This window comes from Neovison vison, chromosome 7 (genome assembly GCF_020171115.1).
Source record: "Neovison vison isolate M4711 chromosome 7, ASM_NN_V1, whole genome shotgun sequence".
NCBI classification, from domain to species: domain Eukaryota; kingdom Metazoa; phylum Chordata; class Mammalia; order Carnivora; family Mustelidae; genus Neogale; species Neogale vison.
Genome location: NC_058097.1, coordinates 60860731 through 60886526, shown reverse-complemented (window position 1 = coordinate 60886526; position 25796 = coordinate 60860731). Strand labels below are relative to the sequence as shown.

General features: G+C 45.2%; 1 protein-coding gene across 6 annotated transcripts; it reads left to right on the top strand.

The window, feature by feature from the left end:
• The first annotated feature begins 19085 nt into the window (after nucleotides 1-19085).
• On the top strand, nucleotides 19086-25273 carry LOC122912191 (leukocyte immunoglobulin-like receptor subfamily B member 3). Of its 6 annotated transcripts, XM_044257643.1 has the most exons (14): nucleotides 19086-19174; nucleotides 19328-19363; nucleotides 19540-19827; nucleotides 19971-20070; nucleotides 20218-20273; nucleotides 20497-20793; nucleotides 21008-21310; nucleotides 21613-21663; nucleotides 22537-22653; nucleotides 22989-23031; nucleotides 23112-23149; nucleotides 23349-23401; nucleotides 24159-24323; nucleotides 24399-25273. In XM_044257643.1, exons 1-14 carry the CDS (start codon nucleotides 19141-19143, stop codon nucleotides 24543-24545), a joined length of 1728 nt encoding a protein of 575 aa, XP_044113578.1. In that variant the 5' UTR covers nucleotides 19086-19140; the 3' UTR covers nucleotides 24546-25273. The 6 variants fall into 6 exon arrangements, with proteins under 6 accessions (XP_044113578.1, XP_044113577.1, XP_044113575.1 ...); XM_044257642.1 differs by having other exon boundaries at nucleotides 19971-20273; nucleotides 24162-24203; XM_044257640.1 differs by having other exon boundaries at nucleotides 19971-20273; nucleotides 24162-24323.
• Nucleotides 25274-25796: the final 523 nt, after the last annotated feature.

Genomic DNA, 25796 nt, shown 5'->3' with positions numbered 1-25796 from the left:
GGTTTTAATTTGAATCTCCCTGAGGGCTAATGATGATGAGCATTTTTTCATGTGTCTGATAGCCATTTCTTAAGAAATTAGAGCTTCCCCATGACCCTGCCATTGCACTACTGAGTATTGACCCCAAAGATACAGATGTAGTGAAAAGAAAGGCCATCTGTACCCCAATGTTTATAGCAGCAATGGCCACGGTCGCCAAACTGTCGAAAGAACCAAGATGCCCTTCAACAGACAATGGATAAGGAAGATGTGGTCTTCCTTATACACTATGGAGTATTATGTCTCCATCAGAAAGGATGAATACCCAACTTTTGTAACAACATGGACAGGACTGGAAGAGATTATGCTGAGTGAAATCAGTCAAGCAGAGAGAGTCAATTATCATCTGGTTTCACTTATTTGTGGAGCATAAAAAATAGCATGGAAGACATGGGGAGATAAAGAGGAGAAGGGAGTTGTGGGATATTGGAAGGGGAGGTGAATCATGAGAGACTATGGACTCTGAGAAACAATCTGAGGGTTTCGAAGGGGTGGGGGGTGGGAGGTTGGGGGAACTAGGTGGTGGGTATTAGAGAGGGCACAGATTGCATGGAGCACTGGATGTGGTGCAAAAATAATGAATACTGTTACACAGCTTGCATGGAGCACTGGGTGTGGTGAAAAAATAATGAATACTGTTTTTCTGAAAATAAATAAATTGGGAAAAAAAATTGGAAGGGGAGGTGAACCATGAGAGACTATGGACTCTGAAAAACAATCTGAGGGGTTTGAAGTGGCGGGGGGGTAGGAGGTTGGGGTACCAGGTGGTGGGTATTATAGAGGGCACAGCTTGCATGGAGCACTGGGTGTGGTGAAAAAAATGAATAATGTTTTTTTTGAAAATAAATAAATTAAAAAAAAATAAATAAATTAACTTAAAAAATTAAAAAAAACAATAAATTCTGTTACGCTGAAAATAATTTAAAAAAATTAAAAAGAACAAAAAAATGGGCAGAATACATGAACAGACACTTCTCCAATCAAGACATACAAATGGCTATCAGACACATGAAAAAATGTTCATCATCACTAGCCATCAGGGAGAGCCAAATCAAAACCACCTTGAGATGCCACCTTAGACCAGTTAGAATAGCCAAAATTAGCAAGGCAGGAAACACGTTTTGGAGAGGACATGGAGAAAGGGGAACCCTCTTACATTGCTGGTGGGAATGCAAGTTGGTGCAGACACTTGGAAAACAGTGTGGAGATTCCTCAAGAAATTAAAAACAGGGCTTCCCTTTGACCCTGCAATTGCACTCCTGGGTATTGACCCCAAGAAACAGATGTAGCGAAAAGAAGGGACATCTGTACCCCAATGTTCATAGCAGCAATGGCCATGGTCGCCAAACTGTGGAAAGAACCAAGGTGGCCTTCAACGGACGAATGGATAAGGAAGATGTGGTCCATATACACTATGGAGTATTGTGCCTCCATCAGAAAAGATGAAAACCTAACTTTTGTATCAACATGGATGGGACTGGAAGAGATTATGCTGAGTGAAATAAGTCAAGCAGAGAGAGTCAATTATCATGTGGTTTCACTTATTTTTGGAGCATAAGGAACAACCCGGAGGACACTGGGAGATGGAGAGGAGAAGGGAGTTGGGGGAAATTGGAGGGGGAGATGAACCATGAGAGACTGTGGACTCTGAGGAACAAACTGAGGGTTTTGGAGTGGTGGAGGGTGAGAGGTTGGGTGAGCCTGGTGGTGGGTATTAAGGAGGGCACGTATTGCATGGAGCACTGGGTGTGGTGCATAAACAATGAATTCTGATATACTATAAAGAAATTAAAAAAATAAACATTTAAAAAAAGATGGGAGTTCTCCTTACTGAATATATAAGTGAACTTGAGTCCCAAAAATTTTACCAAGGAACTTCCTTCCCGAACCAAGCAAGCTGATACAGAAGTACACATGGGAAAATGAAAGAGGAGGGAGAGCTAGGAAAACACCAAGGAAGTACAGCTATGGAGACAGGACTGAGCTGACTCAACTAAAAGTGACCACATGATTAAACCAAGTTGCTGTGGACACAATAATTGATAGAAAAAGCAATGGGCAATGGGCAACGGATGAATGGATAAGGATGATGTGGTCCATATACACTATGGAGTATTATGCCTCCATCAGAAAGGACGAATATCCAACTTTTGTAGCAACATGGACGGGACTGGAAGAGATTATGCTGAGTGAAACCAGTCAAGCAGAGAGAGTCAATTATCATATGGTTTCACTCATTTGTGGAGCATAACCAATAGCATGGAGGACAAGGGACGTTAGAGAGGAGTAGGGAATTTGGGTAAATTGGAAGGGGAGGTGAACCATGAGAGACTATGGACTCTGAAAAACAGTCTGAGGGGTTTGAAGTGGTGGGGGGGTGGGAGGTTGGGGTACCAGGTGGTGGGTATTATAGAGGGCACAGCTTGCATGGAGCACTGGGTGTGGTGAAAAAATAATGAATACTGTTTTTCTGAAAATAAATAAATTGGGAAAAAATAAAAATAAAAAAAAAAAAAGAAAAAGCAATGGGATATGAAGTTCAGATGTAAACTCCCATGAATGTAGAAATTAAGGATGTGATAGAGGCTGATGAGATGGTATATTAAATCCCTTTGGCAAAGATGAATTCGGGGAGAAAGGGATGAAAATAGACCCAGAGGTCCCACGGTAAACAGATTAAATATCCATCAAATCAGAGATCTAAATATAAACTAGGTAGAGCAATGACCCTCAAAAACATGTGAAATAAATGTGACTTTCAAGACGTCATTCAGTTATATGCTAATTAGACCTCAGTAAAGCTGGGGAAAATAAAAAATAAATGCCTTTCTAAAAAAAAACATAGATTTTTAAATCAAAAGCTTCTGCACATTGAGGTTGATATTTGCTGTGGGTCTTTCATAGATAGATTTGATGACGCTCAGGAATGTTCCCTCTATCCCTATACTTTGAAGCGTTTTAATCAGGAACAGATGCTGGATTTTGTCAAATGCTTTTCTGCATCAATTGAGAGGACCATGTGGTTCTTCTCTCTTCTCATATTAATTTGTTGTATCACATTGATTGATTTGCAAATGTTGAACCATCCTTGTAGCCCAGGGATGAATCCCACCTGATCATGGTGGATCATCTTTTTAATGTGCTGTTGGATCCTGTTGGCTAGGATCTTGTTGAGAATCTTAGCATCCATATTCATCAGTGATATTGGTCTGAAATTCTCCTTTTTGGTAGGGTCTTTGCCTGGTTTGGGGATCAGGGTAATGCTGACTTCATAGAAAGAGTCTGGAAATTTTCCTTCTGCTTCAATTTTTTGAAACAGCTTCAGGAGAATAGGTGTTATTTCTTCTTTGAAAGTTTGGTAGAATTCCCCAGGGAATCCGTCAGGTCTTGGGCTCTTGGTTTTTTTTTAATTAATTTATTTATTTTCATCATAACACTATTCATTTTTCTTTTCACCACACCCAGTGCTCCATGCAAGCCGAGCCCTCTATAATACCCACCACCTGGTACCCCAATATCCCACCTCCGCCCCTTCAAAACCCCTTCAGATTGTTTTTCAGAGTCCATAGTCTCTCATGGTTCACCTCCCCTTCCAATTTACCCCAACTCCCTTCTCCTCTATAACACCCCTTGTCCTCCATGCTATTTGTTCTGCTCCACAAATAAGTGAAACCATATGATAATTGACTCTCTGCTTGGCTTATTTTACTCAGCATAATCTCTTCCAGTCCCGTCCATGTTGCTACAAAAGTTGGGTATTCATCCTTTCTGATGGAGGCATAATACTCCATAGTGTATATGAACCACACTTTCCTTATTCATTCATCCGTTGAAGGGCATCTTGGTTCTTTCCACAGTTTGGCAACCGTGGCCATTGCTGCTATAAACATTGGGGTACAGATGGCCCTTCTTTTCACGACATCTGTATCTTTGGGGTCAATACCCAGGAGTGCAATTGCAGGGTCATAGGGAAGTTCTTTTTTTACGTTCTTGAGGAATCTGCACACTGTTCTCCAAAGAGGCTGCACCAACTTGCATTCCCACCAACAGTGGAAGAGGGTTCCCCTTTCTCCACATCCCCTCCAACACATGTTGTTTCCTGTCTTGTTAATTTTGGCCATTCTAACTGGTGTAAGGTGGTATCTCAATGTGGTTTAAAATTGACTCTCCCTGAGGGCTAGTGATGATGAACAGTTTTTCATGTGCCTGATAGCCATTTGTATGTCTTGATTGGAGAAGTGTCTGTTCATATCTTCTGCCCATTTTTTGGTATGATTGCCTGTTTTGTGTGTGTTGAGTTTGAGGAGTTCATTATAGATCCTGGATATCAACGTTTTGTCTCTACTGTCATTTGCAAATATCTTCTCCCATTCTGGGCGTTGCCTCTTTGTTTTCTTGACTGTTTCCTTTGCTGTGCAGAAGCTTTTGATTTTGATGAAGTCCCAAAAGTTTATTTTTGCTTTTGTTTCCTTTGCCTTTGGAGAAATATCTTGAAAGAAGTTGCTGTGGCTGATCTCGTAGAGATTGCTGCCTATGTTCTCCTCTAGGATTCTGATGGATTCCTGTCTCATGTTGAGGTCTTTTATCCATTTTGAGTTTATCTTTGTGTACGGTGTAAAAGAATGGTCAAGTTTCATTCTTCAACATAGAGCTGCCCAGTTTTTACAGCACCATTTATTGAAGATACTGTCTTTTTTCCACTGTATATTTTTTCCTGTTTTTTTCGAAGATTAATTGACCATAGAGTTTAGGGGGCTCTTGTTGTTTGGGAGGTTTTTGATCACTACTTCAATCTCGTTACTAGATATCAGTCTATTCAGGTTGTTGATTTCTTCCTGGTTCAGTTTTGGGAGTTTATAATTTTCCAGGAATGCATCCATTTCATCTAGGTTGCTAAGCTTACTGGCGTTAACTGTTGATAATAACTTCTGATGATTGCAGCCTTCCCGTTGAGATCAGGAACACGACAAGGATGCCCATTTTCACCACTCTCGTTCAACATAGTATTAGAAGTCCTAGCAACAGCAATCAGAAAACAAAGAGAAATAAATGGTATCCAAATTGGTAATGAAGAAGTCAAACTCTCTCTCTTCGCAGATGACATGATTCTTTATACGGAAAACCCAAAAGACTCCACCCCAAAACTACTAGAACTCAGTCAGCAATTCAGCAAGGTGGGAGGATACAAAGTCAATGTACAGAAATCAGTGACTTTCTTATACAATAACAATGAAAATACAGAAAGGGAAATTAGAGAACCGATTCCATTTACTATATCGCCAAGAACCACAAGATACCTGGGAATAAACCTAACCAAAGAGGTAAAGGATCTGACTCGAGGAACTACAGACACTCATCAAAGAAATTGAAGAAGACACTAAAAGATGGAAGACCATTCCATGCTCTTGGATTGGAAGAATAAACATTGTTAAAATGTCTATATGGCCTAGAGCAATCTATACTTTTAATGCTATTCTGATCAAAATTCCACCGGTATTCTTCAAAGAGCTGGAGCAAATAATCCTAAAATTTGTATGAAACCAGAAGAGACCCTGAATCGCTAAGGAAATGCTGAAAAACAAAAATAAAACTGGGGGCATCACGCTACCTGATTTCAAGCTTTATTACAAAGCTGTGATCACCAAGACAGCATGGTACTAGCATAAAAACAGACAAATAGACCAGTGGAACAGGGTAGAGCTCTAGCCCAGATATGGACCCTCAACTCTATGGTAAAATAGTCTTCGACAAAACAGGAAAAAATATACAGTGGAAAAAAGACAGTTTCTTCAATAAATGGTGCTGGGAAAACTGGACAGCTATATGTAGAAGAATGAAACTCGACCATTCTCTTACACTGTACACAAAGATAAACTCAAAATGGATAAAAGACCTCAACGTGAGGCAGGAATCCATCAGAATCCTAGAGGAGAACATAGGCAGTATTCTCTTCGAGATCAGCCACAGCAACTTCTTTCAAGATATATCTCCAAAGGCAAAGGAAACAAAAGCGAGAATAAATTTTGGGACTTCATCAAAATCAAAAGCTTCTGCACAGCAAAGGAAACAGTCAAGAAAACAAAGAGGCAACGCCCAGAATGGGAGAAGATATTTGCAAATGACAGTACAGACAAAACGTTGATATCCAGGATCTATAATGAACTCCTCAAACTCAGCACACACAAAACAGGCAATCATACCAAAAAATGGGCAGAAGATATGAACAGACACTTCTCCAATCAAGACATACAAATGGCTATCAGACACATGAAAAACTGTTCATCATCACTAGCCCTCAGGGAGAGTCAAATTAAATCCACATTGAGATATCACCTTACACCAGTTAGATTGGCCAAAATTAACAAGACAGGAAACAACATGTGTTGGAGAGGATATGGAGAAAGGGGAACCCTCTTACACTGTTGGTGGGAATGCAAGTTGGTGCAGCCTCTTTGGAGAACAGTTTGGAGATTCCTCAAGAAATAGAACTTCCCTATGACCCTGCAATTGCACTTCTGGGTATTGACCCCAAAGATACAGATGTGGTGAAATGAAGGGCCATCTGTACCCCAATGTTTATAGCAGCAATGGCCACGGTTGCCAAACTGTGGAAAGAACCAAGATGCCCTTCAACAGACGAATGGATAAGGAAAGTGTGGTTCATATACACTATGGAGTATTATGCCTCCATCAGAAAGGACAAATACCCAACTTTTGTAGCAACATGGATGGGACTGGAAGAGATTATGCTCACTGAAATAAGTCAAGCAGAGAGTCAATTATCATATGGTTTCACTTATTTGTGGAGCATGACAAATAGCATGGAGGACAGGGGGAGTTAGAGAGGAGAAGGGAGTTGGGGGAAATGGAAGGGGACATCTCCCTGAGAGACTATGGACTCTGAAAAACAATGTGAGGGTTTTGAAGTGGCGGGGGGTGGAGGGTGGGTACCAGGAGGTGGGTATTATAGAGGGCACAGATTGCATGGAGCACTGGGTGTGGTGCAAAAATAACGAAGACTGTTATCCTGAAAATAATTAAAAAATAAATTAAAAAAAATGAATGGCCAAAATTAACAAGACAGGAAACAACATGTGTTGGAGGGGATGTGGTGAAACAGGAGCCCTCTTACATGTTGGTCGGAATGCAAGTTGGTGCAGCCTCTTTGGGGTACAGTGTGGAGATTCCTAAAGAAATAAAAAAAGAGCTTTCCTATGACCCTGCCATTGCAGTAATGGGTATGTACTCCAAAGATACAGATGTAGTGAAAAGAAGTGCCATCTGTACCCCAATGTTTATAGCAGCAATTGCCATGGTCACCAAACTGTGGAAAGAAGCAACATGCCCTTCAACGGACGAATGGATAAGGAAGATGTGGTCCATATACACTATGGAGTATTATGCCTCCATCAGAAAGGACAAATACCCAACTTTTGTAGCAATATGGACGGGACTGGAAGAGATTATGCTGAGTGAAATCAGTCAATCAGAGAGCGTCAAGTATCATCTGGTTTCACTTATTTGTGGAGCATAACCAATAGCATGGAGGACATGGGGAGTTAGAGAGGAGAAGGGAGTTGGGGGAAATTGGAAGGGGAGGTGAACCATGAGAGACTATAGACTCTGAAAACCAATCTGAGGGTTTTGAAGGGGCGGTGGGTGGGAGGTCGGGGTACCAGGTGGTTGGTATTATAGAGGGCATGGATGCATGGAGCAGTGGGTGTGGTGCAAAAATAATGAATACTCTTATGTTGAAAATAAATAAGAAAATAACATAGAAGGGTGCCTGGGTGGCTCAGTCAGTTAAGCATCTGCCTTCAGCTCAGGTTATGGTCCCAGGGTCCTGGGATGTTGTCCCACATCAGTTTTCATGCTCAGTGGGAAGCCTGCTTCTCCCTCTGCTCTCTCCCCCTGCTTGTGCTTGCTCTTTCATTCTGTCAAATAAATAAAGTCTTTAAAAAAGGGGACGTTTTGCTTTTACCAGATGCAGTGCCAAGAAATAATGGAAATCGGGCTACTTAATAATAAAACACATCTTTTCATGGCAAGAAAATAAGATAAGCTCAAAACACAAATGGAGACTAAGAGAAAATATTTATAACATATATCAACGGTTCTGTATGTATGTGTACATTCATATACATATATGAGCATATTACATATATATATATGAATGTCAATTATTGAAGAAAAATAGACAAATGGTAAACTACACAAATAGGCAATTTTAAAAAGATTAAAATGGCACTTATGATGAACACAGGCAATGTATGGATATATTGAATCACTACATTGTACACCTGAAACTAATATAACTCTGTATGTTAACTATTATAGAATGTTTAAAAAAATCCTAAAAAAATAAAAAATAATAAAAAATAAATATCCAGAATATTTTTACTCCACAATGACAAAAGAAATGACCCAATACATGATTATCATAATGTGCTCTATTCTTTTCCAAATTAATTTTAGTATTTTCCATGAAAATGAACATCCTTCTACAGCATAAAATAGAATAAAATGCCACTTTAACATATGAAAATTTGTTCAGATTTATTTCTATAAAAATAAATGGAAATTTAAACTAAACTGAAATGTTATTTTTTCTATTTGGCAAAAATTAGAAGCTTGCCAACTTGCTTTTACAAATCTGAATAAATAGAATAAATAGAAATGTTCTCATATTGTTGGTAGGAATGCAAGATTGAAATATGGATATATAGAAAACTGGCATGTGTCAAAGGTATTGTTATTTTTTAGGTAGTAAATGAAAAAGTCCAGTCTCATTCTAGTATTTATCTAAATACATAGCCACCCAGACCCTCAAAGTCCATATTATATCTTTGGGAAATACCAATTTCCTTAAGTTGAAGGGATTGCTTTTTGGTGAAAAAAAAATTGGGCAATTCACAATTAGGGAAAATTGTCATTATTTACCAAGCAACATATGCAAATTATGCTTTTGCCCCAGGAAATGCCCGTCAAAAATACAAAAAGATATATCCCAAGGCTACTGATTGAAGTATTATTTGTACTTGTGAAATACTGGGAAACTGGGTTAAATAAACTCAGGTTCATCTCAACATGGAGCCCTTTACCACTGCACAAGAAAAGAGAAAGTTAGTTTCTTTTTTTAATTGGAGGATAGTTGACATATAATGTTAAATTGGTGTCAGGTGCACAACGTTGTGACTTAACTTCTTTTCCTGGTCCTGCTGTGCTCACCACAAATGTAGCTCCCATCTGCTACCACACACACTATCACAGTATCATTGACCATATTCCCTGTGATGTGTCTTTTTAAAGATTTTATTTATTTATTCATGAGAGAGAGTGTGAGGTGGTGGCAAAGGGAAAAGCAAGCTCCCCACTAAGCGGGGAGCACAACGTGGGACTCAATCCCAGGACCCTGAGATCATGACCTTGGTTGAAGGCAAAGGCTCAACCCACTGAGCCAGCCAGGCATCCTGAGCTGTGCCTTTTATTCTCATGTGCCTTTTATTCTCTTATTCATTTTTTAGCTGGAAGCCTGTGCCTCTGGTTCCCTTCAAGTCCTTTAGCACATCGCCCTCCATTGCCCTCCCCTCTGGCAACCACCAGTTTGTTTTCTGTATTTATAGATCTGATTCTGCTTTTTGCTTCTTTGTTTATCCATTTGTTCTCTTTGTTACATTCTACATATGAGCAAAATCATATGATATTTATCTTTCTCCATCTGACTTATTTTACTTAGTGTAATACCCTCTAGGTCCAGCCATGTTGGCAAGATCTTATCCTTTTTAAGGCTGAATAATATTCCATTATGTGTATATGCCTATGTATATCTCATCACCCTTATCCACACTTGGGTCGCTTCCATGTCTTGGCTACTGTAAATGATGCTGCCATAAACATAGGGGTGAATATGCCTTCTTAAAAATATTTATTTTATTTAGTTTAGAGAAAGAGAGAGAGCAAGAAAGCAGGGGTAGGGACAGAAGAAGAGGGAGAGGAAAACTCAGGCAGACACCCCGCTGAGCTCGGAGCCTGACTCAGGAGTCAACCTCAACCCCAAGATCATGACCTGAGCCCAAATCAAGATTTGACCACTTACCCAACTGAGAACCCAGGAGTAAATATGTCTCTCCAAATTAATGTTTTTGTTTTCTTTGGATAAATATCCAGCAGTGGAATTATTGGACCATATGGTATTTCTTTCTTTTTCATTTTTCTATTTTTTTATTAATTTATTTTCAGCATAACAGTATTTATTTATTTATTTTCATTTTTAAATTTATTTTTTTCCAATTTATTTATTTTCAGAAAAACAGTATTCATTATTTTTGCACCACACCCAGTGCTCCATGCAAGCCGTGCCCTCTATAATACCCACCACCTGGTACCCAAACCTCCCACCCACTCACCAATTCAAACCCCTCAGATTGTTTTTTAGAGTCCATAGTCTCTCATGGTTCACCTCCCCTTCCAATTTCCCACAACTCCCTTCTCCTCTTTATCTCCCCATGTCCTTCATGCTATTTGTTATGCTCCACAAATAAGTGAAACCATAGATAATTGACTCTCTCTGCTTGACTTATTTCACTCAGCATGATCTCTTCCAGTCCCATCCATGTTGCTACAAAAGTTGGGTATTCATCTTTTCTGATGGAAGCATAATACTCCATAGTGTATATGGACTATATCTTCCTTATCCATTGGTCCGTTGAAGGGCATCTTGCTTCTTTCCGTAGTTTGTCGACCGTGGCCATTGCTGCTATAAACATTGGGGTACAGATGTCCCTTCTTCTCACTACATCTGTATCTTTGGGGTCAATACCTAGGAGTGCAATTGCAGGGTCATAGGGAAGCTCTATTTTTAATTTCTTGAGGAATCTCCGCACTGTTCTCCAAAGAGGCTGCACCAACCTGCATTCCCACCAACAGTGTAAGAGGGCTCCCCTTTCTCCACATCCTCTCCAACACATGCTGTTTCCTGTTTTGTTAATTTTGGCCATTCTAACTGGTGTAAGGTGATATCTCAATGTAGTTTTTTTTCCAATTTATTTATTTTCAGAAAAACAGTATTCATTATTTTTTCACCACACCCAGTGCTCCATGCAAGCCGTGCCCTCTATAATACCCACCAACTGGTACCCCAACCTCCCACCCCCCCCGCCATTTCAAACCCCTCAGACTGTTTTTCAGAGTCCATAGTCTCTCATGGTTCACCTCCCCTTCCAATTTACCCAAATTCCCTACTCCTCTCTAACGTCCCTTGTCCTCCATGCTATTGGTTATGCTCCACAAATGAGTGAAACCATATGATAATTGACTCTCTCTGCTTGACTGATTTCACTCAGCATAATCTCTTCCAGTCCCGTCCATGTTGCTACAAAAGTTGGATATTCGTCCTTTCTGATGGAGGCATAATACTCCATAGTGTATATGGACCACATCTTCCTTATCCATTCATCCGTTGAAGGGCATCTTGGTTCTTTCCATAGTTTGGCGACTGTGGCCATTGCTGCTATAAACATTGGGGTACAGATGGCCCTTCTTTTCACGACATCTGTATCTTTGGGGTAAATACCCAGGAGTGCAATTGCAGGGTCGTAGGGAAGCTCTATTTTTAATTTCGAGAGGAATCTCCACACTGTTCTCCAAAGAGGCTGCACCAACTTGCATTTCCACCAACAGTGGAAGAGGGTTCCCCTTTCTCCACATCCTCTCCAACACATGTTGTTTCCTGTTTTGTTAATTTTGGCCATTCTAACTGGTGTAAGGTGATATCTCAATGTGGTTTTAATTTGAATCTCCCTGAGGGCTAATGATGATGAGCATTTTTTCATGTGTCTGATAGCCATTTGTATTTCTTGATTGGAGAAGTGTCTGTTCATATCTTCTGCCCATTTTTGATGTGTTTGTCTGTTTCGTGTGGTTTGAGTTTGAGGAGTTCATTATAGATCCTGGATATCAACCTTTTGCCTGTACTGTCATTTGCAAATATCTTCTCCCATTCCGTGGGTTGCCTCTTTGTTTTCTTGACTGTTTCCTTTGCTGTGCAGAAGCTTTTGATTTTGATGAAGTCCCAGAAGTTTATTTTCGCTTTTGTTTCCTTTGCCTTTGGAGACGTATCTTGAAAGAAGTTGCTGTGGCTGATATCAAATAGATTACTGCCTATGTTCTCCTCTAAGATTCTGATAGATTCCTGTCTCACGTTGAGGTCTTTTATCCATTTTGAGTTGATCTTTGTGTACGGTGTAAGAGAATGGTCGAGTTTCATTCTTCTACATATAGCTGTCCAGTTTTCCCAGCACCATTTATTGAAGAGACTGTCTTTTTTCCACTGTATATTTTTTCCTGTTTTGTCGAAGATTAATTGACCATAGAGTTGAGGGTCCATATCTGGGCTCTCTACTCTGTTCCACTGGTCTATGTGTCTGTTTTTATGCCAGTTCCATGCTGTCTTGGTGATCACAGCTTTGTAATAAAGCTTGAAATCAGGTAAGGTGATGCCGCCAGCTTTATTTTTGTTTTTCAACGTTTCCTTAGCGATTCGGGGTCTCTTCTGATTCCATACAAATTTTTGGATTATTTGCTCCAGCCCTTTGAAGAATACCGGTGGAATTTTGATTGGAATGGCATTAAAAGTATAGATTGCTCTAGGCAGTATAGACATTATAACAACGTTTATTCTTCTGATCCAAGAGCATGGAATGGTCTTCCATCTATTTGTGTCTTCTTCAATTTCTTTCATGAGTGTCCTGTAGTTCCTCAAGTGCAGATCCTTTACCTCTTTGGTTAGGTTTATTCCCAGGTATCTTATGGTTCTTGGTGCTATAGTAAATGGAATCGATTCTCTAATTTCCCTTTCTGTATTTTCATTGTTAGTGTATAAGAAAGCCACTGATTTCTGCACATTGACTTTGTATCCTGCCACGTTGCTGAATTGCTGTATGAGTTCTAGTAGTTTTGGGGTGGAGTCTTTTGGGTTTTCCATATAAAGAATCATGTCATCTGCGAAGAGAGAGAGTTTGACTTCTTCATTACCAATTTGGATACCTTTTATTTCTCTCTGTTGTCTGATTGCTGTTGCTAGGACTTCTAATACTATGTTGAACAAGAGTGGTGAGAATGGGCATCCTTGTCTTGTTCCTGATCTCAATGGGAAGGCTGCAAGCTTTTTCCCATTGAGGATGATATTTGCTGTGGGTCTTTCATAGATAGATTTGATGAGGTTCAGGAATGTTCCCTCTATCCCTGTACTTTGAAGCGTTTTAATCAGGAACGGATGTTGGATTTTGTCAAATGCTTTTTCTGCATCAATTGAGAGGACCATGTGGTTCTTCTCTCTTCTCATATTAATTTGTTGTATCACATTGATTGATTTGCGAATGTTGAACCATCCTTGTAGCCCAGGGATGAATCCCACCTGATCATGGTGGATAATCTTTTTAATGTGCTGCTGGATCCTGTTGGCTAGGACCTTGTTGAGAATCTTAGCATCCATATTCATCAGTGATATTGGTCTGAAATTCTCCTTTTTGGTAGGGTCCTTGCCTGGTTTGGGGATCAGGGTAATGCTGGCTTCATAGAAAGAGTCTGGAAGTTTTCCTTCTGCTTCAATTTTTTGAAACAGCTTCAGGAGAATAGGTGTTATTTCTTCTTTGAAGGTTTGGTAGAATTCCCCAGGATATCCGTCAGGTCCTGGGCTCTTGTTTTTTGGGAGGTTTTTGATCACTGCTTCAATCTCGTTATTAGATATCGGTCTATTCAGGTTGTCGATTTCTTCCTGGTTCAATGTTGGTAGTTTATATTTTTCCAGGAATGCATCCATTTCATCTAGGTTGCTAAGCTTATTGGCATATAACTGTTCGTAATGTAAACCCGAATGTTTATAGCAGCAATGTCCACAATAGCCAAACTATGGAAAGAACCTAGATGTCCATCAACAGATGAATGGATGAAGAAGATGTGGTATATATACACAATGTAATACTATGCAGCCATCAAAAGAAACGAAATCTTGCCATTTGCGACAACATGGATGGAACTAGAGCGTATTATGCTTAGTGAAATAAGTCAAGCAGAGAAAGACAACTATCATATGATCTCCCTGATATGAGGAAGTAGTGATGCAACATGGGGGCTTAAGTGGGTAGGAGAAGAATCCATGAAACAAGATGGGATAGGGAGGGAGACAAACCATAAGTGACTCTTAATCTCACGAAACAAACTGAGGGTTGCTGGGGGGAGGGGGGTTAGGAGAAGGGGGGGTAGGGATATGGACATTGGGGAGGGTATGTGCTTTTGGGTAAATTGGAAGGGGTGGTGAAGCATGAGAGACTATGGACTCTGAAAAACAATCTGAGGGGAGTGAAGTGGTGGAGGTGTGGGAGGTTGTGGTACCAGGTGGTGGGTATTATAGAGGGCATGGCTTGCATGGAGCACTGGGTGTGGTGAAAAAATAATGAATACTGTTTTTCTGAAAATAAATAAATTGGAAAAAAAAAGATACCAAAAAAAAAAAATAAACCACCATTTTGCACCAAAAAAAAAAAAATAGTGCTGGGAGAACATCAGATATCAGTAAGAAGATATAGGGAAAATACTGTTATGCTGAAAATAAATAAAAAATAAATTAAAAAAAAGAATATATAGGGACATCAGAAAGTCTAGATGCCTTTTCTTATCATGGCAGAAAGAAATACAAGGAGCATCAGTCACGGTTTCACAAGCGTTTAAGAGCAATGAGATACTATCAACATTGTTATTTCCATAGCAGTGAATCCAGAGGGGGAAAGAGAAGGCGTTTGCCTCAGCGTAACGGTCAGTGGCTGATAGAATTAGCTAAGTGGAAGCTTAATGGGGAACATGTTGTGCACACACTCTCAAAGTATCTCCCTACAAATCAAGTAGTAATTACAAAAGGCAAATGACAACGTTACTGTGGAGAAACCTGAGGGATGCCAAATTAACCAACTTATGAAAATGAAAATCACCCATAAGGAAAAATAAGGACAATGTCACTGGAGTGGTATTCCACTGTCAAATGCACGACCTGAATCTAAGTGGGAGGTGCCCTTGGACAAAGCTCTTCTTCTGTATGCATCATGGTTTCTTTCTCTTCAGAGCATCCCCCTTCTCCTCAGCCCCTGAGTCATCGCCCCTCACCACAGCCTCATGACCAATGGCTGGGAGGAAATGCACCCAAGGTCTCCATTCATGCATTTGTTTTAAACATCGTTAATTCGGATGGCATTCCATGAGCTAGGGGAGCTCTGGAAATGCACACACAAACCACACAAGTGTGGGGAGAGGTGGTGGCTTGGGCAGGACCCATGAGTCTTCTGACCATCCAGCTCCGAACCAGGCACTGGGCAGTCTTCACTTGATGGCTCATTTGGACAGTGCCTAAAATGTAGAACTGTGCACTTACGGCAGGTAGAAATGGTTTTCTGAAAAAGGAGAAGTCCACATTTTCTTTGGGACCAGTACAGAGACTGACAAATGAGGAAGTAGCCATTCTGCTTCCGGTAAAATGTCGGTGTTGAAACACAGCCGGGATGGGAGGGTAATGCACGCCTACCCACACATCCTGTTGCTCAGCATGGCCTTTCAGACTCTGTCCCCGGTGCCCCTCTGCACATTTGGGGCAGGCAGGAAATTTATCAAGGTTGCAAAAATCACCATCCTGCTCTGCCTTATGCTGCAGGGAAGGAAAGTGAGTCATATTTTTATGATATCATTTTGTACTTTTAGAATGAGCCTTGAATTCCACTTTAAAATTCCCCTCAAGTTATCTTCTCGGGGGACGCCTGGGTGGCTCAGTTGGTTGGACGACTGCCTTCGGCTCAGGGCGTGATCCTGGAGTCCCAGGATCGAGTCCCACATCAGGCTCCTAGCTCCATGGGGAGTCTGCTTCGCTTTCTGACCTTCTCCTCGCTCATGCTCTCTCTCACTGTCTCTCTCTCAAATAAATAAATAAAAAATCTTAAAAAAAAAGTTATCTTCTCGGTGGTGTCTTACCAATTTACTATTCATGAATAAATAGTCTTACATTAAGCATTGGCAATCAATTAAGCAATTATCAACCAATCATTGATAAATGTAGTCTTTTGCTGTGTAAATGTTCGTTTATTGTCTTCTATAGGCTGAAGTTCAGAGTGAGGTTGCTCATGATTCAACGATGAGAAGATACAGCTTAGAATTCCATGGGTGATTTATGGCTTAACTCCTCCTGCTTGTTTACAGAATCATTCTAACAAATTCTCAGATATACCCCCCTACCTTACCAGGGACAATTATTTATGAGGCAGGGAGAGACACTGACCATGTAAGTAGCATAAGATCAGTTTGAAATGCAAAATTAGTCACTTCTGTGTAGGTCCTAGACACCCGTGAGATTATGCTGGATCTGTAGGGGAAGGGGACCCTTGGGTGGGACTTCAAGAGAGATGGGAGTGGGTACACCAAGAGAGGCAGATTCAGATCTGGTATTGACTTTGAAATGGGAAGTCAGAGAGTGGGAACTTCTATTTAGGAGAAATGGGGTGAGGAGTTCTTTCCAATAGAGTCTGTTTCTTCAGAGAGGAGGAAGATCAAATGAGTTGTGCGTCATGCACATTTAGTTTTCAGAAAGTGTGCAGGAAGTTGAGAGTGGACAGAGTCTCCATTCCCTGGGCACGGGCTTCTCCCCTCATTTAAAAACAACATCATTAAGGGGCATTAGAGAGGAGTAGGGAATTTGGATAAATTGGAAGGGGAGGTGAACCATGAGGGACTATGGACTCTGAAAAACAATCTGAGGGGTTTGAAGTGGCGGGGGGTGGTGGGAGGTTGGGGTACCAGGTGGTGGGTATTATAGAGGGCACGGCTTGCATGGAGCACTGGGTGTGGTGAAAAAAATAATGAATAATGTTTTTCTGAAAATAAATAAATTGAAAAAACAAACAAACAAACAAACAAAAAAACCAACGTCATTGCCTTCTTCCCTGGTAAAATAGTAACCTGTTTCCTCCTGCAGATATTTTCCCCCTAAAACATGCCTTGTTGATCTTACCATTTTGTTAAATATTCAATTACTTCTGGAGGCCCCCAAAACGCCTTCTGCGTGGACCAGTGAGAGCAGAAGCTCTAGGAGGAGGTGTGATTAGTGGGTCCCTGGACCCACCCTTGTGGTTATTTCTCTCGTTCTGGAACAGACACCCTCAACAGCAGACACAGGTTTTCTGATGCATGGAGTAAGATTCAGTGAAGGAAAGGCCTGGTGGAAGGTGCTGGAAACACCTCTCCCTACCAAAATAGGGAAACAGAAGTAAGTCTGCACTCTTGGAGAGATTACAGATTCATGCCATCACCAAGAACTCAGAAAGACACAAGTGCCAGGGACGCCTTCCACTCCCCACTGGACCTGCCTGCTTAGTTTGCACAAAAGAGAGACGGACCTTGGAGAATTGGGTTCTTGTATACCAGGTGATTCTAATTTCCACTTCTGCTCCAGCTGAAAACTCATATAGAAACCTATCTCCTGGCACCTGGTGCACCTGGTGCACAGCTGTAGATTGGTGTGTTTATTTTCTTGGGTCCACCCATAAAGGTCTTCAGGTTAAGTCTGTGGTTAGTTCTCAGAGCCAGCCACACACTGTCCGTGTCCATACTTGTTCTGGACCATGTCACATGTTCAGCCCTGCTCGCCTCTCTATCCCGTATGGGTCCCCAGCACCCTGTGCTCGTCTCCAGCCCTGCGCGCATCTCCAACTCTGTGTTATCCAGGCTGCGGGGACCGTGACTATCTCTCCATTGCAAAGGACATCACTCAGGTCCAGTACACACCATGTGGATTCCATCTGTGAAACAGAAAGTAGCAACTATGCTAGGTGCTTTTTAAGACAGTGGGAAATTAATCTCCCCAGATTTCAGGTTTTTGCCACCTTGGTGACATTTCCTGGACTCCAGCTGCCTGAGGCATGTTGAGATACTCCACCCAAGGTGAAGACTCTTTGCTCCATCTCATCCTCCTACTAATGAGACAATAGCTCAGTCCCTAGTGGGCCATCTTTGGAAGGTGGAGACAATATATGGCTCCCTGGGTGTGCTATTGCTATGCAGTTACTGAGTGTCTGGAGAGGCTGTTAGTTTTGAGTGGAGTCCCGGACAAGAGAAGTCCTTGCAATGGATCCAGGATGCAGAAAGCCTGAAATTTATGATCCCAAAGATGCAGTGGTGTTTGGAGCTTTGGTGGCAGATGGGGTTGACATGGTTTGGCAGGGAACTATATAGATGAAGCACAACACAGACATTAAAGATTTTGGAGCCACACTATACCAATTCTGCAGAGAACTGCTCTCCTTTTGTGAAGCAGCTCAGGGTTGCTCCTGGGCTTTAGTGGAGGCAGAGTGCTTGGCCGTGAGTCATCACAAGGGTCCTTATGAGTGAAAGAGGGGGGCCAGAGATGAAAGGAGGGCGGCAAGGCATACAGGCGAGGCACCCAGCTTGGAAAGGAAAGGGAATGGATTCACCCCCAGGGGCTCCAGAAGGAGCACAGCCCAGACACCTCAACTGTAACTCAGGGGTGTCCATGTTGGAATTCTGCCCTTCGGAACGATAAGATAATATATCTGTGCTGCTTTAACCCACCAGCTTGTAGTGATTGGTTATGACAAGAACACAACAGGAAAGTAATACACCAGACAGTCCTTTTTTGATTGTGCTTTTTTGCTTTTAGTTTTCTGTTTTGCTAATCTGAGCTCCACCACAAACTAGCTCGAATCAGGCTTGTCCAGTCTAGTGTTTCTGGACCAGACAAAATGCAAGCATTCAATAAAACATGTTGGAGCTTGGTCCACAAACGGGATATCGGGCCAGGAAGACAGGAGTTCATGGTCGGGGGGAAGCCTCAGATGTGGTCAGAAACATCTGCAAAGCACGTTGCCTGCCCCAGTCTCAGCCCTGGGGAAATGACAGCCACACTGTTCCCCTTCCTGTGGGACAGCTGACGTGACAAACCCGTGATGGGGGGGGGCTGGCCTCCGAGTGCCCACACCGTGTGTGTCTGCCTGTCCTGCGGTCACAGTGGGCCCTCCTTCTGCACAGTTGGAACGAGAAAGAGGAGATGCCATGACTGCCACCCTCACAGCCCTGCTCTGTCTTGGTGAGATCTGAGGAAGGGAGGGGACACCCTAGTCTGGGAGGGACCTGCCCAGCCAGGCCCTGGTCTCTTGGAGACTCCAGGCATAGCAGGATCATGGGGAGGAGGGGATCTGCTGGGATTCAGAGCAAACCTCTCACAGGGACTCTCTTCCAGGGCTGAGTGTGGGCCCCAGGACCCAAGCACAGGCAGGTGAGTCTGTCACCAGAGGTCCCAGTCCCTCCTCACTGGGGACAGGGGTCACCCATCAGGCAGCAGCGGATGGAGAGCAGCAGCTCTGGGCTGACTGAGGGAAATGTCTGGGGGCTTGGGGCTGAGCTGGGACCTGGGTGGGGAAGGTTTGTGTCCCAGCCTCTGTTTCCTTCCAGGGACCCGCCCCAAACCCACCATCTGGGCTGAGCCGGGCTCTGTGATGCCCTGGGGGACATCTGTGACCATCTGGTGTCAGGGGGACCTGGAGGCCGAGGAGTACTGCCTGAATAAAGAGGGAGAGTCAAGGGTCTGGGACAGACAGATGCCACTGGAGTCCAGGGACAAGGCCAAGTTCTCCATCACACACATGGCAGACATATATGCAGGAAGATACCGCTGTGACTATCTCAGTCCCACTGGCTGGTCAGAGCCCAGTGACCCCCTGGAGCTGGTGGTGGTGACAGGTGTGAGCCCACCCAGGGTCCCAGCCCCAGGCTCTGCCCTCAGGAAGGGGGTCGGCTCTCACGTGTCTCCCTCTCACAGCCCAGTCTGGGATAATGTGGGGGGTCTGAACCCGATTTAACACCACTCCCTCCTCCTCTCCTAGGATCCCAGGGCAAACCCACCCTCTCAGCCCTGCCCAGCTCTGTTATGACCTCAGGAGGGAACGTGACCCTCCAGTGTGCCTCATGGATGGGATTCCACAGGTTCGTCCTGATGAGGGAAGGAGAAGGTCAGCCCTCCTGGACCCTGGTCTCCCAGGCAGTCCCCCATGGGGGGACCCAGGCCCTGTTCCCTGTGGGCCCCGTGACCCTCAGCCTCAGGTGGAAGTTCAGATGCTACGGCTATTACAGCAACACACCCCAGATATGGTCGGACCCCAGTGACCCCCTGGAGCTGCTGGTCTCAGGTGAGAAAGTCTGACTGGTGCCCCATCCATGTTTTGAGGCACCAGACAGTTAATGAGGACTCTGCTCCCAGGGGAGCCCCAGTGAGAGGGTGGGTGAGGTTACCATGGGGACTCACAGGTCAGAGTCACTGAGGGTGATGGACAGTGAGACCTGGGAGTCAGGACGGGAGAAGGGAGGTTTGGGGAGAAGCAGCCCCTGCCATTCAGGGCTGGTCTCTCCCAGGTGTGTCGGGGAAGCCCTCCCTCCTGACCCAGCAGGGCCCTGTCATGACCTCTGGACAGAGACTGACCCTCCAGTGTCGCTCTGATGTCAGCTACAACAGATTTGCTCTGTCTAAGGAGGGGGCACCTGACCCTCCCCGGCAGCTTGGCCGGCAGACCCAGGCTGGACTCTCTGGGGCAGACTTCCCTCTGGGCCCTGTGAGACCCTCCCACGTGGGCCGGTACATGTGCTATGGTGGACACAACTTCTCCTCCGAGTGGTCGGCCCCCAGTGAACCCCTGGACATCCTGCTCGCAGGTAAGGGCTCACGGCATCAGTCAGGACCCCAGACTTTGCACAGGTCTTACCAATGGAGCCCCAGGTGGTGGCTGGGACCAGGGGTGTGGGGTCCCCTGGGAGGGAGAGAAACAGAGAGAGACAGGGGATGGGACAGCACAGACTTGGGGGACTCAGACAGATGCAGTTCAGAACAAGGGCTGGACAGCCCCTCACCTGCCCTTCCTCTCTCTAGGACAGCTGCCCTACACACCCTCCCTCTCAGTGCAGCCGGGACCCACTGTGGCCCCAAGAGAGAATGTGACCCTGCTGTGTCAGTCTCGGAGCTCTGTGGACACTTTCCTTCTGTCCAAGGAGGGGGCAGCCCATCCCCCGCTGCGTCTTAGATCACAGTACCGAGCTGGGCAGCACCAGGCTGAATTCTCCATGAGTCCTGTGACCTCAGCCCACGGGGGGACCTACAGGTGCTATGGCTCTGCCAGCACCTCCCCCTACCTCTTGTCCCAGCCCAGTGACCCCCTGGAGCTCCTGGTCTCAGGTGAGGGTTGCTGACCCTGTCCCCTCTGTGTCCCAACATTGCTTCAGGGCCCTGTGTCCAGCAGGGCTCTGGTCTAGGATGGGAGTGAGGGGCTCCAAGGGAACATCAGTGGAGAGGTCCGCCCCTCATGGTGCAGGAGGGAAATAGGGTCTCCCACGCTTGCCCATCCCTGGCCCCAGGCCCAGGAATCTTCCGGTGGAGGAGGAGCTTGGCGGTCACAGGGCACATGAGGAGGAAGAGTGTGAGCAGAGACAGGGTCTCAGGGGAAGCTCCAGCCCCTCCACACTCCTCTCTTTTCCCAGGACCCTCTATGGATCCCAGCTCCCCGACCACAGGGCCAGACTCAGCAGATGGTGAGTCACAGGGGCTGCTGTCCAGGGGGTTTTCTTCTAGGCTCTCAGAGATGCCAGGGGGATGACAGGGTCCCAGGGCTCTGAGGCTTGTGGGGGGCGGGGGTCCCTGGTGGGGGAGGAGCAGCCAGGTGCAGTGTGGAGCACGGCAGGTCCCATCCCTCACCCTTGCTGACCCCAGGAGGCTCTGAGGGTGAGGGTCTCTATCAGCCTTAGTGGATGGGTCCATGGAGAGCTCTGAGTTGACCCCTCAGTTCATGGTCCTTCGGAGGTGCTGGCTGGCACATGCCCCTCCCCTGTGTGGGCCTCAATTTCCCCAAGTGTAAAGGAGAGAGTCGTGGACAGAGTAGATTTCCCATTAGACCATGGCTCTCATCCTGGGAAAGGAGGGCTCATGGGGAAGCCCCCCAGGTTGTGATCTATGGGGAATTCTGTCCCCTTGCAGCAATGACAGTGACAGTGTAAGCGGAGGGGAGGGAGGACAATGGCCGGGGTCATTCAGGTAATAAGGGGAATCTGGAAGGACCCTCAGCTCCAGAAGAAGATGCTGGGATAGGCTGTGCCCCAGATGAGGTGCCCAGAGCCCCGAGCTGGTGTCCCTAGAGGGGACAGCATGAGGAGAGCACAGGGAACCCACAGCCCTGGTTCTAGTCTCAGCCCTGCTGCCTCCATGCTGGGCGACCTGAGACATGTGAATGACCTCTCTGTGCCTCAGTTTTCTGTCTGTGGGGTGGGCGGGAGGGGCATCAGTTGTCTGCTGGGTGATTGTTGACGGGGTCAGAGCTGAGTGCACAGAGCCCAGCAGGTTCCTGGCACACAGTAGGTGTTTAGTTAAATGGCATCACTGGCTCATTCATGGTGTTGCTCCTGCACAAGGTCCCTACTGGTACCTGTACATCCTTATCACGGCCGTGGTGGCCTTCATCCTGCTGCTCAGCCTTCTCGTCCTTCTCCTAGTTCGCCACCAGCGTCGGGTTAAAGGCAGGAAGCCGGGTGAGAAGGGAAGGAGGTGACATGTCCCAGGGGGTGGTGGCTGCCCTGTGGGCTGACCAAGGGTGGGCTCAGGGCAGCAGTCAGAGGAAAACCAGAGCGATGGGAAAGGCCGGTGTAGAAGGATACCTGTGCAGAATCTCAACCCAGAGAATCTAGTAAGAAACCCCAGGTTGGTACCCATGAGCCAGTTGAAGGTACTTCCCTCCACTCAATCTGGGGAGATGGAGAAACACACAGGCAGTATGTGTGAAGGGCATATTTCCCTGGAATCACATGGTTGGGGGCAGGTTGTACCCTCCCAGCCCAGAGGGAGACTGATTCCCAATGTCCTTCAGGAGTTGCAGACCCGGAGCCCAAGGACAGAGGCCTGCATGACAGGTAACTCCTGTCGGCAGTCCCCCAGACTCCCATCCACCTTCCCCCACTATGCCCCCTAACATGCTGTCTCTCCTCCCCAGCTCCAGCCCAGCCCCTGCCGCCCAGGAGGAGAGCCTCTGTGAGAGGACGGGGGCCTCCCTGGGGGTGGGCTGGGAGGGTCGGGGTCCGGGGTGAGGACTGAATTCCCACATGCACCTCAGCCCACTGATGAATCTCTGGTATGGCAGATGCCCTATCTGGGAGCAGGGTGGGGTCTGTAGCCCTGAGGAGGGCTCAGGGGACCTTGCCAAGAGACACACCCTGTTCTGTCCTGGCAGACGCTGCCATGCAAGACACTCAGCCTGAGGAGGGGGTGGAGCTGGACCATCAGGTGAGACCCCCAGTCCTCGTGCAGGCCCCAGGGTCCTCATGGCGCCAAACTGAATCCAGTGGACACTTCCTTGTCCTCACACCACCCAGTCTCAGTAGTGTCCCTCAGATGCCCTCATGCTCCTTGGGCACCCTGGGTCAGCCCACTGTGACCTCGTAGGGCCTCCTTTGTGCTCCCCTTGTGTGACTCCCAAACCACTGTCTGAATTCTGGTTGTTGGGGTGCATGCCCACGTCTCAAGAGGGTACATGAAGGAATGATTCTCCCACCGGTCACTAAGCCCCTTCATTCGTTCAGCCAGCAAAAGACATAGGGAGCCCAGCATTTGCCAGGCCCCACCTAGTGCTGCCTGCATAGCTGTGAGCAAATCTGAACCACCCTCTGTGAGCTTGCCTTGTGGGTGGTAGACAATATGCACGGAAGTGGGCAGCATCCTCGAAAGCAATGTATGGCCAAGAAAAATAAAACAAGGGGAGAAGGTAGTAGGTGCAAAGATCCTGAGGCAGCAACATGCTTTATCAGGAGCATGGCCCATGCAGCTGCAACCAAATGAGCAAGAGACACTGTCTGGAATAGAATCAGAGCCAGAGTACAAATCACACACCCCAAGGCTCAGGAAGCCCCGCAGAGTTCACCAGGAAAGTGACCTAATGGGCAGGAAAGTTTGGAAGCCTCGCTCTGGCAACCATGGGGAAAATTGTCTGAGGTGGTCGAGGGGAATCAAGGAGACAAACCTCCCCCTCACTGTCTGCCCACAGCAGAACACACAAGATGAAGACCCCCAGGGAACAATGTATGCTCAGGTGAGCCAGTCAAGATCAAGACTCAGGTGGGGACTGGCCACTTCTCCTTCCCCCATGTCGGAGGGATTTTTGGACTCAGAGGACAGACAAGCAGAGGAAGACAGGCAGACGTACTGTCAGGTGGGTCCCTTCTTCTCTGAGTTCCCAGGCTTCCCCCTCCTCAATCACAAGCCTCCCCTCTCTTCCCCACTGCAGGTTATTGCATCTGACACTCCCCAGGATGTGACCTACGCCCAGCTGAACTGCTTGACCCTCAGACAGGAGACAAGTGCATCCCCTCCTTTCCAATCAGGGAAGCCCCCAGCAGAGTCCAGCGTGTATGCTGCTTTGGCCATCCAGTAGCCCAGGAGGGGCCCAGACCGCACACTGCAGGGAGGGAGGGACCACAGGGACCCTGGAAGGCACAGGAGCTGCCCATAGTGGGTGTCACCTAATGACAACCCTAGCCAGCCTGGACTCTTCACATGGACCAGTAAGAACTCCTGGGACCTTCTGGGAGTCACTGATTCTGCCATCAAAGATAGTAATACCCCTACACTTTGGAAATCAAAGCAACAGACTTCCCAATTACCCATGAATGAAATGAGAAAATCCTAATGGAAATGAGAGAATGTTTACACTGAAGGACAGTGTAAATGTTACACATCAAATCTATGAAATTGGAAAATAAGAACCAAGAACCAATCTATTAGAACAGAAAAAGCCTAAAATAATTAATGACAGAACCTATTCTATTGAGAATTTGGAAAAAGAATAGCAAGTTATTCAAACAAAAGTAAAGACAAGACCTGACTAGAAATGAGGACAAATTTAAAAATAGAGAAAAATCAATGAAGCTGAAAGTGTTCCATTTTGTAAGCAATGGTCACATTTATAAATCCTAGCCACAAAACCAAGAAAAGAGAGAGAGAGAGGGAGGAGGTACACATCACTATTATGAGGATGGCATCCCATACTACAGACTTTAAATTTAGAATGGAACATTATTAACTTTTATGCTGATATATGAGACAATGTAGATGAAATGGATAAAATTCTTAAAATAGAAGCTATTAAATTGATGAAAAGTAGTAACTATGTATCACCTTATGAATACATTGAATGCATTGACTGTGATCAAACCATCCCCCAACTGAAGTATGTGGAAACTGAGAAAAATAGAGAGGAGAGTGGTGACTGGCTGGGCTGAAGTATGGAAGTGGGAAGGTGTTGGTCAGGATTATAGGTAGATGAACAAGGTCTCTAAACTTATAAGACCACAAGTTCTGGGGATCTCATGTACCATATCATGACCACAGCTCATAACACCATAACCTATTCTTGAATGTTGCAAAGAGAGTAGATCTAAATGTTCTCATCACATACGAAAAAGGCAGATACGGTATGGCATGGAAGTGTGAGCTAATGGCATGGCAATAATCATTTTGTAACATACACTTGTGTCTGTTCAGGAAGCTTCATTGGCAATTTCCTCCGAACACTGAAGCCCTTAGGAAACACACAGTCTCGCACCCATGTGGATACAATGCATACATGCACACATGCATACTCACATGCACACACATACATGCAAACACTCACACACATGCATAC